The 21,069-nt window shown below is 36.9% G+C and overlaps 1 protein-coding gene across 1 annotated transcript in view; it reads right to left on the bottom strand.

The window, feature by feature from the left end:
* Positions 1 to 21,069, bottom strand: part of uvrag (UV radiation resistance associated gene) — a 111,110-nt gene that overhangs the window by 31,874 nt on the left and 58,167 nt on the right. Inside the window, exon 13 of the mRNA XM_084400485.1 lies at positions 8,179 to 8,254. Within this exon, the coding sequence (XP_084256611.1) occupies positions 8,179 to 8,254 (76 nt within the window). The remainder of the gene's footprint in view (positions 1 to 8,178; positions 8,255 to 21,069) is intronic.

Genomic DNA, 21,069 nt, shown 5'->3' with positions numbered 1-21,069 from the left:
AATGGCACCTAAATATATTAAGATATAAACCACATTTTCGATGATTACGTGGCCGCCTGCTTTGCAGGCAGAGTGGCTCTTAGTACAGTAATAACCAACATATGTTTGCTAAAATCGCATTTCGATTTCCTCTATAGGAAAATGAAAATTACCAGTACAGTGAGTGAACTTTCATAGGGCTAAAAGACAGAAAACAAGATTCATTATGCAGTTCACCAAAGCAAACTTCCTTGAAATGGAAAGCGGATGCCGTCTGGCTTGGGAGAGATGGAGAGCTGTTTTAAGAGTTGATCAGTTCCAGTTCTTCTCTTGTCCCCAGTGATGTTGGTTTGGCGGTGAAACTAGGGGGACCAGGGTTCACGGCTACGCAAACAAACACGGCGTAACGCTGGTTTGGACGGACTCACTGAGCCTGGTTTGTGAAGATGAGGCTTTTTATGGAGGGCCGACAGGAGAAGGGCTCTCATTGTGCGAGGGAAGGTGCATACGCAATACATCGGCTTTTTCTGGAGGGTCCAGCTCACCGCGTTGGACTGACTCACTCACCGCAGGCAGGTCTGCCGGACAGGGAGGAAGGATTCTGGGATAGCCTGGGAATAGTTTGTGCTAAATATGCTGTTCTCTTGGGAGTTTTCTCTCATCAACACTCATCAACTCCCACTTTTATTTACCTGTCTGATCTTAATTAAAGGAGGAAGGGTAAATAAGTAAATATGACCAGTCAGCCTTTTTGACTCAATGGGCTGCCTTCAATGGTAAACTGAGTTAGGAATTGAGAGGTGGGTGTTTCTTCAACTAAGACCACTTTTGGCCCTGTGGACTATTAGAAACTAAAAACACATAAAATAAACACTTTCCACATTCGTACTAGTTTACTTCATTTGTCTACTAACAAAATGATTTCTTTTTATTAACCATTTCCACCCCAGTGTAATTTTCAATACATCTCACATTATTTACTGTATAATGTATATCATTCTGTGATGGACACATTTTACACTTTTTTGGAATAAAATTACAATTTATGTATCCTAAATAGACACAAAGAAATTATATTTTTACACTTTGTTAATAATTTCCACACTTTGTTAATGCACAATAACAACACTAACAAAAAAATTACATTTACCTTGATTTTTCATACAGACATGGGTTGTCATGATGGGGTGGAAATTATGTCAGTCATCGGTTGATGGAAATATAAGATCTTAGTATAAGTTTTAATGTCTGGATCTAGGACAAGAGTACAAATATAAATTATTTACTGACACCATTGTGTCCTTGGTTAACAAGTACACCAACTAACTTCACACAAACAACTTTTTATTCAGTTCAGTGTGGTGGAAACTGTGGTACAGTAGTATTTCTTTAAAAATTTACATTTATAAGCAAATATGGAATTAGTCTGTTTAGTTTTGTTTAGTAGATTTGTTTAGATTATCATAGTTATGACAGATTTTTGTAGTTGAAAGTGGCTGAAAGTCTAGTTCTAGGGTAAGGCTAAAAACAAGAAACAGGCATGGTAAAAGTTTCTACGGCTGTTGTAATGTAATCTTTATATAACAGAAATAGTTCAAATCTGTTATCGTTCATAAAAATCAACCTATAGGACATAAAAGTGCCCAAAGTTAAAGAAACACCCATATATACACAAAGGGAAGGGTAGATCAGCAACAGGCTTGTTCAGATCATTAGATCGAAGTCTCTATTTCAGGAATGCAACTGAAAAGGATTCAAAATCATGATTTGATTCCCAAACTCTCCGTTTCTCTCAGTGTTTGGGCTCATCTTACGGTTAGCGACCCATGATGGTAATCACATTCAACGCTATGTTGATCTTTCTTTCACAGAACACAGTAAATCAAGTAAGATAAAAGCGCAGTCATGTTAGAATGCATTCAAACAGGAGGAAAACCCTCAGTCAAGAGCAGAAAAAAAAAAGAAAAGGAAGAAGAAACGTGAATGAAGACAACATATGAAAAAAGGAATTAAAGCCTTAGCGGGGCTGGAAAAAAACAAGAAGTGAGCAAATCACTCATAGACGAACACGTATGAGAAAATAGCACCACATCTAACGGAGAGTCATTGCCGGCTCACACTCTGAGGTTATGTACACAGTCTGATGGAGGTAAATGCTGAATGTGACATATGGAAATTCCTGCTTAATATACACAAATAAAGCCACTTAGCCCGAGTCATTAATCACACAAAGGTGATTTTGTTCACAAAGCACCGTTGTGGCCTTGCTAACTCTCGCATTAAGGAAAAACGCTCTCACAGGAAGGCAGGTATGTAATAGTAGTAGTTAACTTCTCATACAGGAACCAGCAGCCTTTCACTACACGTGTGACAGCGAATGAAAATGAGACTTGCAGGCGTGCGAGTGTTTGCATGCATATCTCCTCTCTCACCTAAGGTTCATATGGTTTCCATCCCAGAAAAGTCATGTTAGATAACAGCCATGACACTAATGGCAACCAAGAATCTCTCACCGCTTTACAGCTAGAGTTCATGTGCACCTGCAAGACTTTAGGGAACGAAACATATTCATGTATCTCGAATGATTCAATCGCAAGATGTCAGGAGGTATGAAGGTTTAAATAGGAGGGTTGAAAACGCAGCACAAATGCTAAATGTAAAATGCGAAATAGCGGTGAAATAGGGCAAAAAAGGTCTATTGTCAATAGTGTAGTGATGCATGAAGCACGGCTCACACAGAAGTCACTCTTTTAAACCAAGTTGCTTTCTGTTGGTCAGAAACATTTTTAATGTTACTGTTATCGGCCCAATAAGAAATTATGCTTTTAAAAATAAGGGGGGGGGGGGGGGGGGGGGGGGCAGTTAAGTGCAACATGTGCAGCGCAAGTCTGTTATATAGGCTACATACAGTACAATTATAATGAGAATGTTATAATTGTGTACTTAGGACATGGATTTTAATGGTGAGACTTTTGTTTTTTTTTAATCAGGCTCAAAAAAAGATTATATAAAAATTGACCAATTTATCGGCCAATAAATCGGTTATAGGCTTTCAGATATAAAGAATTATGGGTTATCGGTCAAAATTTTCATATTGGTATATTTTTCCAAGGTTTAAAACATATTCCAAGGTTTTTTTGTCAGCGAAATTCGCAAGACAACTGCACCCTAATGCATCCTGGACTGCAGCGTAGAACCTCCTCCTCCTTTTTTTTTTTTTTACACTTTGCCAGTTTTAGTACGTGTGCCTGGTTGGGAAGTGTTTCATCACGGGGTAAACAATAACAAAACTAATTTAAAAAAAGGGTTTAACCAGTGTTATTACCATGAATAAAAATGTAAATAAAAGCTAAATGAAAACAATGGCTATAAATTAATCGTAGTTTTTGATAATATACCATAAAACCTGCAACTATGCAACTAGATAGCTATAACACTAGACTGCGCCGAATTTTTTTACATTTTAACAGTTTCCCACTTTTGCATTAAACATTAAAAACTAAAAATCTAAAATTAATCTAAAACAAACAATGATATAGTAATGACTAATGAAAACAGAACTAAATCTAAAAAAAAACTTGGTTCTCAAGTGGAAACTCTCAGTACCTCAACAAGTCCAAAAGCGTTGAATGAACAAGTGCAACCAAAGCCTCCTTATCAAACGTACAATCATGAGTGCACCAAAATATGCATATTAGCATTAGAAAGAAATTTAGATCCGGTCATCGAGCAGTGCTGATACTGCCAGGTTTCCTGGCTTTGCAGAGAACAGGGCACAATGCTAGACCTACACTTCAAATTCCCTAATAATCTTCAACCCACTCTGGGTTTAATTCCAAGCACAGCCTTTCCTGCTGAGCTCCTTTGCCAAATAAGATATCTCACTAGCTTGGCAACTGAGTGCTAATTGTAATATTTCTTTCAGCGTTCAGTTTATGCAGCGTCTCGAGAGAAGGTAATCTGTCCTCAGAGTGCTGCTGTGCTTCAGGAGCTTCAACTGAGGGTTGGTCACTTCAGTGCTTCTGCCATCTAGGGGAAGATGAACCACTTAGACACCACACAAATTCACACATATACATGCTAAATAGTTTTGAAGGCTTGGAAACTTTTTCAAACACAGTTTGACCTCAATGGTATGGTGTCCAAATTTCCAAACCAACATTCTGAATGATCCATATGAAATATATTAAACAACAGCAGCACAAGAGTGTTTGTTGTGCTGCCAACAAGAACAACATTTAAAACATAATGACTATTAAAAGCCAAATTCACAACATTCCAGATGTTGTTATGACAGTTGAAGGAAGTCTCGGCAGAGGCGTAATGAATTAAATACTCTTGTTATTTAACATAAACAGAAAAGATGTTAAAAAATAGAAATAAAAAAAGGATTTTTTTTTTCCTTCTTTACAGTGTTTAACTTGTCTTCCTTGTGTTGAGGTCCAAACCAAAGGAAGTACACTAGCCAAGCCTAACTACCAAAAAAAAGTAGAGCTTCAGTCTTGAAACATGTTCTATAATGCAACAAACACAGACAAAAACTGCTTAAATCTCTCTCTCTCTCTCAAGCTTCTGCCATGATTACCTTGCTGACAACATCCAAATAAGTCACGTAAGGTTGCAATTTAAGAATAATTTCACAGTTGGCATGTATGTGGGTTGTCGGAATAACTAGTCGAAAGAAGCCTTTTATAATTACATTGGATTAGGGTCACGAGACACCAATAAGATGCATTCCTTAAAGGTAATTCACAAAGAACGTGTTTTTTTTCAGACGTTTTTGACCATTGTGCTCACATCTTATTATATCTTTTGCAGCATAATAATGCAGCAGTCAAGATAAAATAAGCTTTTAACCCTAAAACGGCTATAAAAAAAAAAAACTCTGGGTTAAAAACAACCCAATTTGGGTTGTTTTAAGTCCAAGGGCAAATATACAGTAGGACAGAACACATGTTGGGCTAATTTTACCCAGCAATTTGGTTGTTTATTAAACCCAGCATAATGGGTTGATTTTATTCATTCATTTTTACTGTAATACTAGCTTATTTTTTTACTTAATACATGAATTAGTGCTTACAGGTTAATCCTCTAAACTTTTGTGAAATACTCCACACAACCACTGGTTTGCATGATAAATTAGCGATGATTATCATAGTAGTATATTTGATATCCAAATGTCTAAGGCCTCTAAATGATCAACATGATCCAAACTTTGCTGAAAAACCTGTAGTACGCAATCTACTACATGCCTTCAGCTATCTGAATGATAGTTTATACTTTTTTTAGCAAGTAAAGGGTAAAATGCAAGTAAAAATGTCCCCCTTCATGTTGTGTACACGTGTCTTTTAGCTGTGAAATCTTTACTGATTTTTATAATGTCAGAACAGCTTATTAGTATTATTAGGAATACTTCAAGATGAACACTTACTGGACTGAAGCAACTGATTATCCATACATCAGTTTATAGAAAAGTCATGTTCAAATATGATACATCAGGCTTTTGAGGAAAATGTATTTGTAAAATCTCTCAATCGTCATTGCCTTGCTTCGCATTATATGTTTTGCACTTCACAATAAAAAATACAGCACATTGATCATAAAACTAAGCATTTAAATATTGTCTTAAGACATATTATTAGAAAAATATAAAGTTACAAATTATATTTATATGCATTTAATGTATGAAGTCTGCTATACTGTTATAAAGATCTCATTGATTTACATTACAAGCTATCACAATTTCATCTTACTTTTTGACCATGTAAATATCAGTAACTTTAACAAACTGCATAAACTCTAGGTGTTTTTCCATCTCGAGTAGGAGCTCCATATTCTCCTATTTCATACTATATAAGCCATAAAAGCCTGATTTATCAAATATGATACCAGACATAAAACACACATGCATTTTTTTTCATTCAAATTTGGTTTGTTTTTTAAAGATTTTGTCTAAAGGTTCAATAAACTGTTCCATTTTTTTTAAATAAGTTTATTTTATTTTATATCCTTCGGAAAAAAATCTGTCTCTATGCAAAATGCGTTCTTTGTGAATGGCCCCTTAAGGTGTGTTCATATAGGATGCTTTCATACGTTCAAAAACTGCTCTCAAAACACGTTTATTTCATTGAAATGGCATCTTTAAAATGTGATATTCATTGTGCGACATGATAAAACATCAGTCAACATTAAAAAGAATTACATGCAAGAATGCACAGCCCTTCAATAGTACAAATTATATTCTACAAATATTGCACAAAACTATCTGGTAAGTACACAAACACACAAAAAACTGATCTTGCCTTAAAATGTATTGTTGATGTTGGTGAATTTGCTTTGATGGCTACAGCGGCAGTGCTTTAAAGGGAATGGATATAGAGACTTAACTTCCCTGAAAAGACAGATAACTTCTCTGCTGACAGTCTCACAGCACACTAAAACAGCACGAGTGTTTCAACCATTTTAAAAGCACCGTCACGAAATATTAAAGCAAAACCCTAGCAGCAAAGCAATAGTGCAAACGACAGAGAAAAACAAATAAAAATACAATATATATTTAAAAAAAAAACATTTATCACCAGGTTCCTAACTCATCTATCACAGACAAAAGTGCCCTGGCGAAACCCCACTGGCCACCTGACATTCTTCTCCCTTCCTCCCATGACACGAGGACTAAATAAAAACAACATCCAGTCAGCGCGCTGCTTCAAAGCAACTAAAACACCCCTCCTTTCTCTCTCCCTCCTGCCTGCTTGGATCGTTTTCAAACACACACAATTTAATAAAAGATAGACGTTTAATCTCCTCCATTCCAGAACAAGAGCGCCGCTGTGAAACCCGATCTCTGCTTAGTCTCAGCAGCCGGACACACTGAGCCACCGCGGCTACGGCTAACGAACGGAACGCATTAAAGACGAGAGGGACAGACGGGAAAAAGTTAGAGGCAGAGACCACGAGAAAAATAACAACAAAATAACAAACAGCCCTTCGCTTGCTAGTTATTCGCAAATCATATTTAGTAGGAAAAGCCAAGCTCAATTTTCTAATTTTTAGGGGTCGATGAAGCAGCCTAGTCCTATTCGGATTAGCAAGGGGCGTATCGAGAAAGATGCAGAGGGGAATATATACTGTACAGCAGGCCTAGCCGTTGGGATCGCGAGTTAAAGCTAAAAGAAAAAGCAATAACAAGTAGCGTGACTCGAGGGCAAAGCGTCATGCATTCTCCGGACAGTTTCTCTCCCAAACTGGAACACATGTGCAACACAGAGGCCCAAAAAATTAAATGGGTTATAGCTCATCTGTTACAGTATGCTACGTAGCCATGTTTGAGCTCAACCAACTCAAATGCTTCAAAATGTTGAGTTCACTGAGCTCATATGGATCGGCTTGACTCCGGGTGAGAGGCTTCACAAACGATGAGTTTAAAAACCGCTTGATCTCGCGGTCAACACACCGAGATAAGCTCCATTAGTTTGCCCTACAGAGAAACACTGACAAGGTTAATGAAGATTTCTGGCAAAGGTGCAAAGCATTACATTCGTTCTGATTAAGGGGACGTGGAATGGAAATGGTGGGCGACAGGCAGTATGAAGAACAAGCTGCGGAGGGCATCTCGCAGTCAGACTACAAATGGAGGCATATATCAAACATGACAGATATATAAGCTTTCCCCTCAGAGTTGGCTAAGCTTACATATCACTCCATACCACGCACAGCTACGTTTTTGTTCGAGCAACGTGCGTGCCGCTCGCGTGGGTCAGAGATGGACCGATTCGGTCGACCTCCTTGGCTCTTTCTGAAGTCTATTCTGTGTTATTCATCTCCGCCTTAAGTTGGGGCAACAGCTGGAGCGCAGGAGGCTTGGATTCCACTCCCAGAGCCATGGAGGCGTGCTAATCTTACACTTAACCAGGGAAATCGATTAAATTCATGTTGTATAATTCTGAATCAAAGCTCAAACTTGAAATTGGATTTGAGCAATGGCTTATGAAACTCTTTGTATTCAAGTGCATCAGTTCTAGAACTTCAGCTGTGAAAACTTTGAGAGCAAAATCTCAACATAGAAGTTTAGTTCAGGGGTTATTTAAAGTACTGACTCACTGGACAACATTCATCCCTTCTGTTTCAGATACACACCCTGTGTAATCAGTCATTCAGCCATCTTGATTTTTACAGTGGAACCTGTTGAGAGATTCTTACCTGGGCGATGTTTTTGTTGAGCAAATAGACACCGTATTCAAACTGGAAACGCTCTCCTCTGGGATAAAGGGGGAACCTGCAAACAAGAGCACAGACGCATCATGAGAAAGAGTTTCAGCACTCACCTCTGAACCATTACACATGGTTCCCATACTAAACACAAAGCAAAGAAAAATTTTTATGAGGTCGTAATCAGTTCATAACTTTGCACAGGACAACCTCACACAAAACAAAAAAACAGCAGGTCATCTGGATAAACAGCTAACCAAAACTGGAACTAATAACTGTATTTACAAACCAACATTCAGAGTCCAGATTCTTTTAGTGTTTAAGGGTATTTATGTCCTGTGTAGTTAACGGAGCAATGATGATGCTTCGAATCAAACTCTTCACAAACTTCGCAAAGCAACGTCTGTTTCTGACGTAAGACATTTGTGCAGATGTTAAGAGACCGCCTGGAGCTCTGGAGGTCTGGTTCTGATCCGCTTCTCAAATGCATGTCTGAAACACAATCTATTATCCCTTAAAATCATCATTCTGGCTTGTTTCTTTCGGTCAGTTCTCATTTAAACCACAAGCGTAATCATGATTCAGAAATGGCCGAACGGCACACAATATCAATGTCTACATCAGAGCAACGAATAATGAACTAACCAGTCAAGATGCACAACAGATGAACACGCTGGACTATTAATGCAAATCTGAAGGGTGCACATTGAAGCATTTACTGAGAATGTAAGACTTTAGAAAAAGCTTTTTTTTATATAAAAATAGTGCAATATATATATATATATATATATAGATCATTAGTCAATAAAATATGAACAAGAGCTGAATTTGCACTTCTAAAAAAGAAATGTAAGTGCTTGTAAGGCACCAAAAGAGTAGTAGTAAAGTTTGGTTTGGTTTGGTTTAATATAATATGTGACCCTGGACCACAAAACCAGTCACATGGGTCAATTTTTAGAAATTGAGATTTATACATCACATGAAAGCTGAATAAATAACCTTTCCATTGATGTATGGTTTGTTAGGATAGAACAATATTTGGTTGAGATACAACTATTAGAAAATCTGGAATCTGAGGGTGCAAAAAAAATCGAAACATTGAGAAAATCTCCTTTAAAGTTGTCCATTTATGTTCACGATTGTGCTGCATTCACTCACAAAAATAAATGTTTTATATATTTACGGTAGGAAATTTACTAAATATCTTCATTGAACATGATCTTTACTTAATATCCTAATGATTTTTGGCATAAAAGAAAAATCGATAATTTTGACCCATACAATGTATTGTTGGCTATATACCCGTGCAACTTATGACTGGTTTTGTGATCCAGGGTCATTTATAATATAATATAATATAATATAATATAATATAATATAATATAATATAATATAATATAATATAATATAATATAATATAACAAGAAATACATTTGCATTGATTTGTTATAGTTTTAAAGTACACTTAGGTTTTAAGCTTTGGTTCAAAGTAAATTAAATAAAAAGGCTAAAATAAAAATTAAATAAAAATAAAAATAAAAATAGGCAAAAATAAAATAGGCAAAAAAAAAAGAAGAATATCTGAGGAATATTAGGATTATCAAATTGCGCTAGCAGTTAACAGTTTAGCAGCAATGGACATGTTTCAAAAACAAGCAGACGTCCTGAACCGAACATCCTAATAATTTTCTTGGAATATACGGCCTAAAAAAACCCAGTTGGAAAGTCCCTCTGAAAAAAAAAAAAAAAAACATAGGATGGGAAAGGCTCAACAGACAGAAAGACAATTTGTGAATATTCTGCACCCTCCTCAAAGCTACTTCCACTAACACCTGACATAACTGCAGCCCCCGTAATGTCAGAGTACGACATTACTGCCCTGTTATTAAGAGCTTACTGGGAAGGAGAGCAAGAGAGAAAAAGAGACAGAACAAGAAGAAGACAGAAAAGCCTCCAGCTTAACCACCTGTGATCAACAAAAACATGACCACTTCAACCACAAAGCTCCCGTGACAGTGCTGTCAGGCTTATTAAAACACAGCGTGTGAGTTTTCAAGACTTCATACCTGAGGAATGCATTTATAAGAGTCTCACGATTGTGAACGTGCGACGTAGAGTCATTCATATTTTATTTTCATAAAACTGCACAGTAGGAGAAGTCGTGGACTGTAACTGGCCTGGGGTCACAGACTTTAGCCTACGGGCGGCAGACACCTACAACCCAGAGGTGTGAGTGATCTTCCGGAAGTTCCTCTGTAATCCGTGAGGCCTTTTTGTCAGTCGCACCTGGAACTCGTGCTTTTAATCGCGGAAGAGGGGAGACAGACCCAGAAATCCCCACCCTGCACTTCCTTTCTTAACAATTCTGTCTCTCACAGACATACACACGCACTCGCATACTTCCTGTCTGACCCGTAAGACCCAGGGGGGCATAATCTTGAAGCAGGTGCATACTTAAAACCCTCAACGGACTGAACATACACACACGCACATACTTCAACATGCCATTCATGTCACTTTGAGTGTAAAAGAGCAGAACAAGGTACAGTGTTGCAACTTATTCCTCACCCAAACCTAGTGAACTGCCTCGCTGCCTTCCAAGACAACAGTCATAGAACCTCATAAGTGGCCGATTTGCACTAGGAGGCAACAAAACAGCAATAAATGTAAAGCAGTTAGTTGTTAATCATTTAAAACTACCTTTAGCAATACCGTATTTTACGATACATTCAGAAATACCGATAAGTACCGCAAGTAAGACTACACTGGTTGCGCTGAATGTGTTTGACTCAATCAGATTAATTCATTCTGTGATAAGACAAAACTGGTTGTGATGTATGTTTCTGATTCACTGAAAAGAATCGGCTCAAAAGAGGGATTCTTTCAGAAATCGGATTACACTGGGTTGTACTGTTTGGTTTTGGTTCACTAAATAGAACTGGATCATAAGAGTCATTTGTTGGACTTGGACATGTATTTGATTCACTGAAAAGAATTGGTTTGTCTTGGTTTGTTACACTGGTCACGATGTATATTTCTTGCTGTAGATTCCGTAGCAGTCTTGTGCCGCAACTAAATAAGAAGTGCAAGAAACTCTGTCAGGGTATTTCAGTATAGTATTCCGTCCGCATTGTGCAAGAACCACTTGGGAATCACTTGGTTCCCAATCATATCCTCAAAAGCCACATCTTACCACATTCCATAAAAAACAACGACAGTAACTCAGCCAAAAATCACTCGCACACACACAAACATACGCAGGCGTGCACATACCGTCACCTAACAGTGATTAATGAGCGTTCTCCGGTGTGTGTGTGTGTGAGATCATACTGCTGTGACTCTGGTTCACAGAGCACCAGGAATTCCTCAAGGGAATGTCCAGTCAAATATATTATAACAGAGCAACAGGGGGCAGGAAGCGAGTATGTGTGTGTACTTACATGTGAAAAAGTGCGTTCGGGTTAACAAGAGAGAAAGAGAGAGAAATGGAGAGGAAATAAGAAGTGTTTTTATCGCTATTGGAAATGTGGAGGATTACAGAGAGAGCGGGAGAAATGTTCACTCTTATGTGGCAGGATATCTCACACCCCATCACAAATGCATGAATTCAGCTGAATATCAGTTTTGGAAGTGACCCATATTGGTCGTCCACCAAAATAGTGCTGGTGCTTGGTTAAGGATATGTGAACCTCTCTCAGAACCGGGCAAAACATAGGCTTGAACCGAAAGATGATTTAACTGATATGTTACTTATGTTACTATATTACCTGCCCATCAAATAATCGTAGCACATTATCTTACTAGTTTTGAAAACACATGTTAAAATCTTAAAAGAAAAGTCCATTTAAAACATTTAAATAGTTACACACTCATATTTCTATATCTATATATTATAGCGTCATAGAAAATGTTCCCAATAATTTTGCTTAAAATTGCTTAAAATAAAAATGTATTCAAGTTGTGAAAACAGTTTAATCTCTTAATGTTGTTTTAAATATATATACAGTACCAGTCAAAAGTTTGGAAACACTACTATTTTTAATGCTTTTGAAAGAAGTCTCTTATGCTCATCAAGCCTGCATTTAAAAAAATAAATAAAAAAAAACCCCGTAATATTATGAAATATTATTACAATTTAAAATAATGGTTCTCTTTTTTTAATATACTTTAAAATGTAATTTATTTTTGTGATGCAAAGCTGAATTTTCATTAGCAAGTACTCCAGTCTTTGGTGTCTTATGATCCTTCAGAAATCATTCTAATATGCTGATTTATGATCAATGTTGGAAACAGTTGTGCTGCTTAATATTTTTTTATAACCTGAGATACTTTTTTCAGGATTATTTGATGAATAAAAAGTTAAAAAGAACTGTATTTATTTAGAATAGAAATCTTTTGTAACAATATACACTACCGTTCAAAAGTTTGGGAACAATAACTATTTTTTTTTTAAGAAATTAGTACTTTAATTCAACAAGAATGCGTTAAATTAATAAAAGGTGATGGTAACGATTTATATTGTTAGAAAGGTTTTTATTTTGAATAAATGCTGTTTTTATGAATAAATGCTGTTAACGTTTTACTCATCAATGAATCCTGAAAAAAAGTATTCCAAAAAAATATATTAAACAGCACAACTGTTTCCATCATTGATAATAACTGAGTATCAAATCATCATATTAGAATGATTTCTGAAGGATCATAAGACACCAAAGACTGGAGTACTTGCTGATGAAAATTCAGCTTTGCATCACAAAAATAAATTACATTTTAAAGTATATTAAAAAAAGAGAACCATTATTTTAAATTGTAATAATATTTCATAATATTACTGTTTTTTTTTTGTTTGTTTTTTTAACTGCAGGCTTGATGAGCATAAGAGACTTCTTGCAAAAGCATTAAAAATAGTAGTGTTTCCAAACTTTTGACTGGTACTGTATAAAAAACATGTTAAATCATTTTATGTAATGTTAAGAAACTGCTTAAAATTGGGTGATTTGACATTTAACATTTAACATTTTAACGCATACATGGAGGTGGCAGGAGAAAACATTATGTTTTGGGGTGCTGTGGAGCCAATTTGTTCCATCCAGAACCTTGCAATTCTGGTGAAAAACCTCTATTATCCTAATATTAATGTAGCAACTCTAATTTCATCATTGTCCCACCTCAAACAAACAGGGTCACCAGTAGCAGAGCTGTACAAACAAACAGGGTCACCAGTAGCAGAGCTGTACTTTTCCAGTAAACGTTTGTGACGGGGCAAAACATATGCAAGAACAATCCTCCATGTTTCCAGATTTGCCTACATTTCTTTCTAAAGTTTGATCTGGAATGATACTTTATAAAAAAAGAGCTTAGATAATTAAACATGACAGTGACACACATTCTCATTCGTTTTCCTTCTGACTGCTTCCATCTTTTCTTTCTTTCTCTCTCTCTCCCCGAGTTACATAGAATGAGTGAGATGTTATCAATTAACTACACAAGAGCAGAAAAAGAGACGAGATGGGCATGTACGATTACAAAAAGGTTTTGTGCGCACCACCTCAGAATCATGACCTCATATTAGCACATAAGCTCTTTGTTCTGTATATAACCGCTCTATGACAAAGTAATGGTGCTCAGCCAAGACTTGACCAATCTAAAGTAGACTCAACGGACTAACTCACCTCCCACTGATTTATCGCCTATTCACAAAATGATATTAACTTCATTCTAAAGTACATCTAAATATCCTTTGTCGCAAAAAAAACTTAACCAGTAGAGACTGGTTATATTGATGAGAGGTTTTTCTTGGGCGTAGGGTACCATATCTACCATATTATCCTCTAAATGAACTTTGACCTCCTAGAAGCAGCCAGTGGCTTTAAAAAAAAAGTGTGTTAACTGGTCCTGGAGTGATTTTCAGTCAATGTGTGAAGTCAGTTATCATCAAATCAAGTTCCCACAAATATTTTTGTGACATGTTTTGCTTCAAAAGTGTGCTTGTGCCGTCTAGTGTGTCCAAATACTTTCAGGGTCACTGTAATTTACACTACAGTTTGTTTATTCCCGCTCTGATTGAAAATATGTCTGAAATGTTATTATTCAAACTAACATTACACAAGCACCAGATATAGAGATGTTTGACTCAGTAAATGGCATCTATGAGGAAGTTCAGATGCATAGCATAATAAATACCTATAGCATACAGTAAAAAGTGTTCCCTTCCAGTTCCCCGGCCCCGTTTCTGGTCTTAATTAAACAGCTGTGGGGGAAAACGCACCTTGTTCTCTTACACCAGCTCATAAAGAAACTAAGACGACAGAGCAAGTGACCCACAAATCCCTTTTTAGACCTTTTCAAGACACACGCATACTTTAAAAGAGAGCCCGAAAATATCAGAACGGTTACAGCGTGGGCTATCGGCTGTGCCTGGCCCATTAAAATAGCATTGTGTGGCAGGTGCTCAGTGTAATCGTTTCTATGATATTGGGAGTTACAGCTATGGTTGATTTATACGGCAAGTGCTGCCATTAGCTGTGACAGTTTGGAGGCAGGTGTTTGTTTAAAAGAAGCAGGCTTGATTTATGATTCCCCACATCTGAAACTGCATTAAAAACTCTGTAGTTATGGGGAATGTTCTATGTTTCCCAGGTGAATTAAACGACAACGTGTGGAGAAGGAACGCTGAAAGGTATGTTGCATATATGTGTGATCATAAAAGCAGGAGATAGAAGCAACAAGTGTGCGCACCGGAAAGAATGAAGGACTGTGAGAAAACGCGCATGCAAGCGTGTTAATACATAAATATGGGCTGTTCACAAATGGAGAGAGAGTATGCACCGGCACGAAACAGAGTTAGGATGACATGGTTATGTACATTTGGAGTATCAATTATGATGTGTAAACAGGCAGGCGCAACATGTGCCGTGGCTTGCGGCGAGTATACATTAGCGCAGGTCATTCTGAGTAGCTGGGAAGATTTTCAACAGTTCTTGGACCCATGCACGATCTGCTCCGACCACCCACCGAACAGCAGGCTGCTGTAGAATTCCCTTAACTCTCATCGAAGCCAGTCGCGCGCCAGACGGACGCAAAGAATAAAGCTTCGTAATGAAGATCGTAGCAAGTCTGGAAAACTGCAGCACGAGCACGGAAATTCCCTCAGTCAAATGTACCTGAATACCAAAGAAAGTCCTGAACAACAACCAAAAAAAATTTAATCAAGTTGTGTTGGTCAATCAAAAAAGAAAATTTCAGATCTATATATAGATATTAATATTCTGCTCAACAAAAGTATTTATTTTCATGTTATAGCCGATGACTGATACATGCCCATTGTAAAAATTATTAATTGTAAAAATGTTACATATATTGTAGATGAATTAATTATAATTAATACATTCAAACTAGGGCTGGGAAAAAATTAATCGCGATTAATCGCATCCAAAATAAAAGTTGGTGTTTGCATATTATATGTGTGTGTACTGTGTATAATTATTTTGTATATATAAATACACACATATGCATGTATATATTTAAGATTTTTATTTATATATCAATTATTTATATTTATATATAATATAAATTATGTATACATTTATATACAGTATATACATGCAAATATTTCTAAAATAAATACATGCATATGTGTGTATTTATATATACAAAATAATTATACACAGTACACACACATATAATATGCAAACACAAACTTTTATTTTGGATGCGATTAATCGCGATTAATTTTTTCCCAGCCCTAATTCAAACAAATTAAATCAAATCTTTATTTTATTGATGTATGGGTCATTGACGAATAAAGTTTTTAAAAGTGTAAAAAAATAGAATGGAGATATAACTATATTTGAAACCATTTTTTAGTTTACCTAGGTGTTAACAATAAGATTTTGTGGTTTGTACAATCAATTAACACGATTACAAGATGGAAAAAAAATTTCACCAAAAAAGTCATTCGGTTTAACCACTGATTTGAAAGTTAAAAACTGATTTGACATTGATGTTGAGATAGTATATAGTGTGTACCACAGAAGAAATATTAAATAAAATTATCACTGATCTCATAAATGTAATCATTTATTGGACTACTCTAAACACTCCAACATATTCAAGTAAAACATTGCACAGGGAAAGGAGAAAAGGGGAAATGTAAAAAAAAGAGCCTTATCTGCTTTATATTTGTATTATTGTAGTTCCTTTAGTTATTAAAAACAATATTATTCCATTTAAATATTTACTATATCGGTTTTACCGAATGACCTTTCGACACTTCAAAATCTTTAAAATACCTTTATATGTAGTAAAATATAATTAAAACCTTTTGGATTCAGTAAAAGAGATCAAGTTGTACTACCTTACATACTTTGGATGTTATATATTTGTTTTTTTATTATTATTAAGGTCTTTGGAGAAAAAAATGACCCGTCACGTCATTGACCCGTATATTGTATTGTAAATTAGCCAATAACCAATTTCGTATCAATATTTTGTACAACCCTTATAAGAACGTAACAATGAAGATCGTATCTGCCAGAATGGATCAACAAGAACAAGATCATCTTTTCAACAAACAAGAATGTTGACAATTTTGAAAAGATAAACTGAACAATCAAAAAATAAACAGGTAGCCCAACAAATACGAGTTTGATCTGGCTAATCAAAACATGGTTATATTTGACTATATATATATATATATATATATATATATATTTGACAATTTGGACCTGAAGATATCAACAAGAACTGAATGATTTAAAGAACAATGGAAACATGGCACGATCCACACCTCAAGAACGTTTTGAAGATAGAGGGATGGAAACAAGGAGAAGACAGCCAGAGGCATGATGTATTCAGCTGCCGGGTACAGCCTGGGTCCAGTCTTCTGTCTTTATGATGAGCGCTTTTATCAACTTTCAGTCCCATCAAACTGATTCTGGCAGACCCGGACTTCGTCCCTGAGGGCCAAATAAAAGACTGACGAGTCTTTCCACTGTCTTTAAATGATATCAGCCCTTGAAGAAGTCATTATGTTATGAATCAGACTGCGAAATCAAAAAAAAAATCAACGGTTTGATTGGAATGGTTTAAATTTTTGATGTGTCTCAAGAAATGCATTCAGACAAGGAGGAACTGAGCTGTGATCCTTTCAAAGATGGAAATAAAATACAACCAGCCAACCCCAAAAAGGAAGTACAGGCCATCTTAGCAGGCATCATCAAAGGATCCTTTAATAATTTTCCTTTCCTTTGAGCTCACTGTTTCTCATGGCCGCACTCTCTGGTCTGGGAGCCCAAGCTGGCAACTCCTCAACTCACGGAGCGATGTGTCAATCCCTACTTCCATTTTTACGCTTATCATAAAGTCCTTCTGAAAATGGACAGCGCCATCATACAGTTCCCCATAAAAGCCAATATGAGAGGGAGGCTTGGGTTTAATGGGCCGATCTCTGGACTCCATCACCCAGAGTACATCTGGATCGCATCTCCCGGCCTCTCCGAGCTCTGCGGCAATCAGCCGTGGCGCAATGGGCTAGAAGTGAAGAAATGTGGGTGCAACGTGTTGTTAGAGTCCATTGCATTTCAAGAATGCATCCGGGGGCCGAAAGAAGCTTCCAAGATTGCAAAGAACGTTACGGTAAAACAACTGTGTGTATTTTTAGTGCTACATTAAGGAAAGAGGAGGGCCAAGGGATAGTAGATTAAATATGTGCAGGTCTTGTTTTTCTGGAGCAAAAAAAAACAAAAAAAAAACAACAACCTCCAAACCACATCATTTGGTCACAGATGAGGCATCCCAGGTGGAGAAAGAAGGAAGGAACCGCAGGACTGCACTCCAAGACTGTCTCACTGGGAGACAATTGCTATAATATGCAGAGAAAGAAAAGCGGAAAAAAGCAATGGTCTGGGAGGGTGGTAGCGTAATGGTCAGAGCTGCTAACCTTAAGTTTACGCATTCAATACCATGTAGAACTGACCTTGGATCCGGAAATTTATTGAGATCCCATTTCTGTCCGTCCAATTAGTGCATTTCAAGTCATTTTAGATAGGAATTTTGGCTTAATAAGTAAAAGTAGTGGGGAAAAAAGCTTTAACAAGAAGCAAAGAAGGTTGTATGTCGAAAATTATGGTTTTATGGCCGAATGGGGATTCGTCAGATTTCAATTACGAGACTGGTGGGTCATATTACAGTGAATGTTCAGGTTTAATGGATGAGCCCTGTACAATTTAAGAACCTGTAAAATCAAATAAACACGGAAATGACTCAGAATGTGACATTGGAATGTGGCCTGACACTGAGTTACACTATTACAGCTAATGAGGCATCCAGTGCTTTATAACCATATACTAGTGAAAAAAAATGACAAGAAAATACTGGCTGTTCCAAAACCTAGTGAGCTGTCTCTCCGTCTAGTGTCTACATAGGCAGCATCATAGCCATAATGGAACCTTAATAATAATAATTCGTTACATTTATATAGCGCTTTTTCTGAGACCTCAAAGCGCTTTACATATGGAAGGGGGGAATCTCCTCAACCACCACCAATGTGCAGCATCCACTTGGATGATGCGACGGCAGCCATATTGCGCCAGAACGCCCACCACACACCAGCTTACTGGTGGAGAGGAGACAGTGATGAAGCCAATCAGTGTATGTTAATGGAACCAACTCTGTTAACAATCACTCAAGTATGCCACGCAAATTCACATGATGTGACACTTGGTAATTACTTTGGCGTTAACACAGAGTTTATCGTTAAAGTCACCATAAAATCAAAATTGACAATTCTTGTTTTTTTATCAAATATTGCAGCTTAATTATAAATTATTTATTTGTGCAAATCATTCTTTTTTTAAATGTATCTGCCCTCATAATCTTTGATGAAAAGAAATTTCCCTCACACTTTCAGTGATATTTATTTGTAAAGATAAATGTGATGCTGCCATAAAATTAGTCTAAAATTAGGAAGCATTATTTCGTTGCTTACAATATGAACAACATTTGCGTTTGGAACACATGAGACACCCTAACATGTCTAGCTATTCGGCTCACTAGGGTTTGAAACAGAGCCATTATCATTTCAAAAAGTAACAGTATAGAAAAACAAGATCTCCAAATGCTTCACAGTTATGACACTGGGAATTTGGCCTGACAATTCTAGATCTCAATTTATGTACACAGTAGGCTGGAAATTCACGCATGTTGATAACAACTGTAAAGCTCTGAAGACAAAATTATCATTTCAGTAAGTGAATGCACAGAAACACAAGTCAAATTCTCAATAACATCTCTCCAACATCTCATTTATAATGGGTCAGTTAAACCTAGTCATACAGAAACAGGTCAACAGTGACTGCTTATGGAAAATTACACAATAATTCTTAGTTTGAGTCCAGCTAACCAACTCCATGATTCATCAAATGTCAAGGTCATCTGCTTAAGGAAGATTTTTGGCTCTTTGATTGTGCTTCAGTGACAAATCACAAGTGATTATCACCAAAATACTCACACTTCACTCATTTTTATTCACAATTACTGTCCTGACAGCTTTATCATCAGATGGGTAAATCTTGGTCTGGGGTGGCCACATCATTTAAATCTGTATATACACACGCTGGGTGATCGGATGAAGCCCTAAACAATGTGAGGGAGGTGAGGTCAGAGGTTGTTCCAGCTTATGGGCCACCTCACTGACACCTAGGAGACGGCTGAATGAAGCTGAAGTAAGATGATGTACAGATTGTGGGAACAGTAATGGTACCATTATGCACAATAGCAAGAAATGTGATCTGGTAACCAAAATCTATGATTGTGCAGTATTCAAAATTGAACTGAGAAATGCCTTTTACGTTTCAAATCAACTCCTGAATTTGAATAGCAGTAGCAAACAAGATAAAGAATTGCAATGTAAGGAAGAATAATGACTATATATATATATATATATATATATATATATATATATATATATATATATATATATATATATATATATATATATATATATATATATATATATATATATATATATATATACACACTCACCTAAAGGATTATTAGGAACACCATACTAATACTGTGTTTGACCCCCTTTCGCCTTCAGAACTGCCTTAATTCTACGTGGCATTGATTCAACAAGGTGCTGAAAGCATTCTTTAGAAATGTTGGCCCATATTGATAGGATAGCATCTTGCAGTTGATGGAGATTTGTGGGATGCACATCCAGGGCACGAAGCTCCCGTTCCACCACATCCCAAAGATGCTCTATTGGGTTGAGATCTGGTGACTCTGGGGGCCATTTTAGTACAGTGAACTCATTGTCATGTTCAAGAAACCAATTTGAAATGATTCGAGCTTTGTGACATGGTGCATTATCCTGCTGGAAGTAGCCATCAGAGGATGGGTACATGGTGGTCATAAAGGGATGGACATGGTCAGAAACAATGCTCAGGTAGGCCGTGGCATTTAAACGATGCCCAATTGGCACTAAGGGGCCTAAAGTGTGCCAAGAAAACATCCCCCACACCATTACACCACCACCACCAGCCTGCACAGTGGTAACAAGGCATGATGGATCCATGTTCTCATTCTGTTTACGCCAAATTCTGACTCTACCATCTGAATGTCTCAACAGAAATCGAGACTCATCAGACCAGGCAACATTTTTTGTTACAACAGCATACCTCGGTTGTAACGAGTGGTTATTTCAGTCAAAGTTGCTCTTCTATCAGCCTGAATCAGTCGGCCCATTCTCCTCTGACCTCTAGCATCAACAAGGCATTTTCGCCCACAGGACTGCCGCATACTGGATGTTTTTCCCTTTTCACACCATTCTTTGTAAACCCTAGAAATGGTTGTGCGTGGAAATCCCAGTAACTGAGCAGA

This window comes from Rutilus rutilus, assembly GCF_951802725.1.
Source record: "Rutilus rutilus genome assembly, chromosome: 25".
Classification (NCBI taxonomy): domain Eukaryota; kingdom Metazoa; phylum Chordata; class Actinopteri; order Cypriniformes; family Leuciscidae; genus Rutilus; species Rutilus rutilus.
The sequence above is the reverse complement of the archived record's forward strand: the minus strand, read 5'-3'. Positions and strand labels throughout refer to the sequence as shown.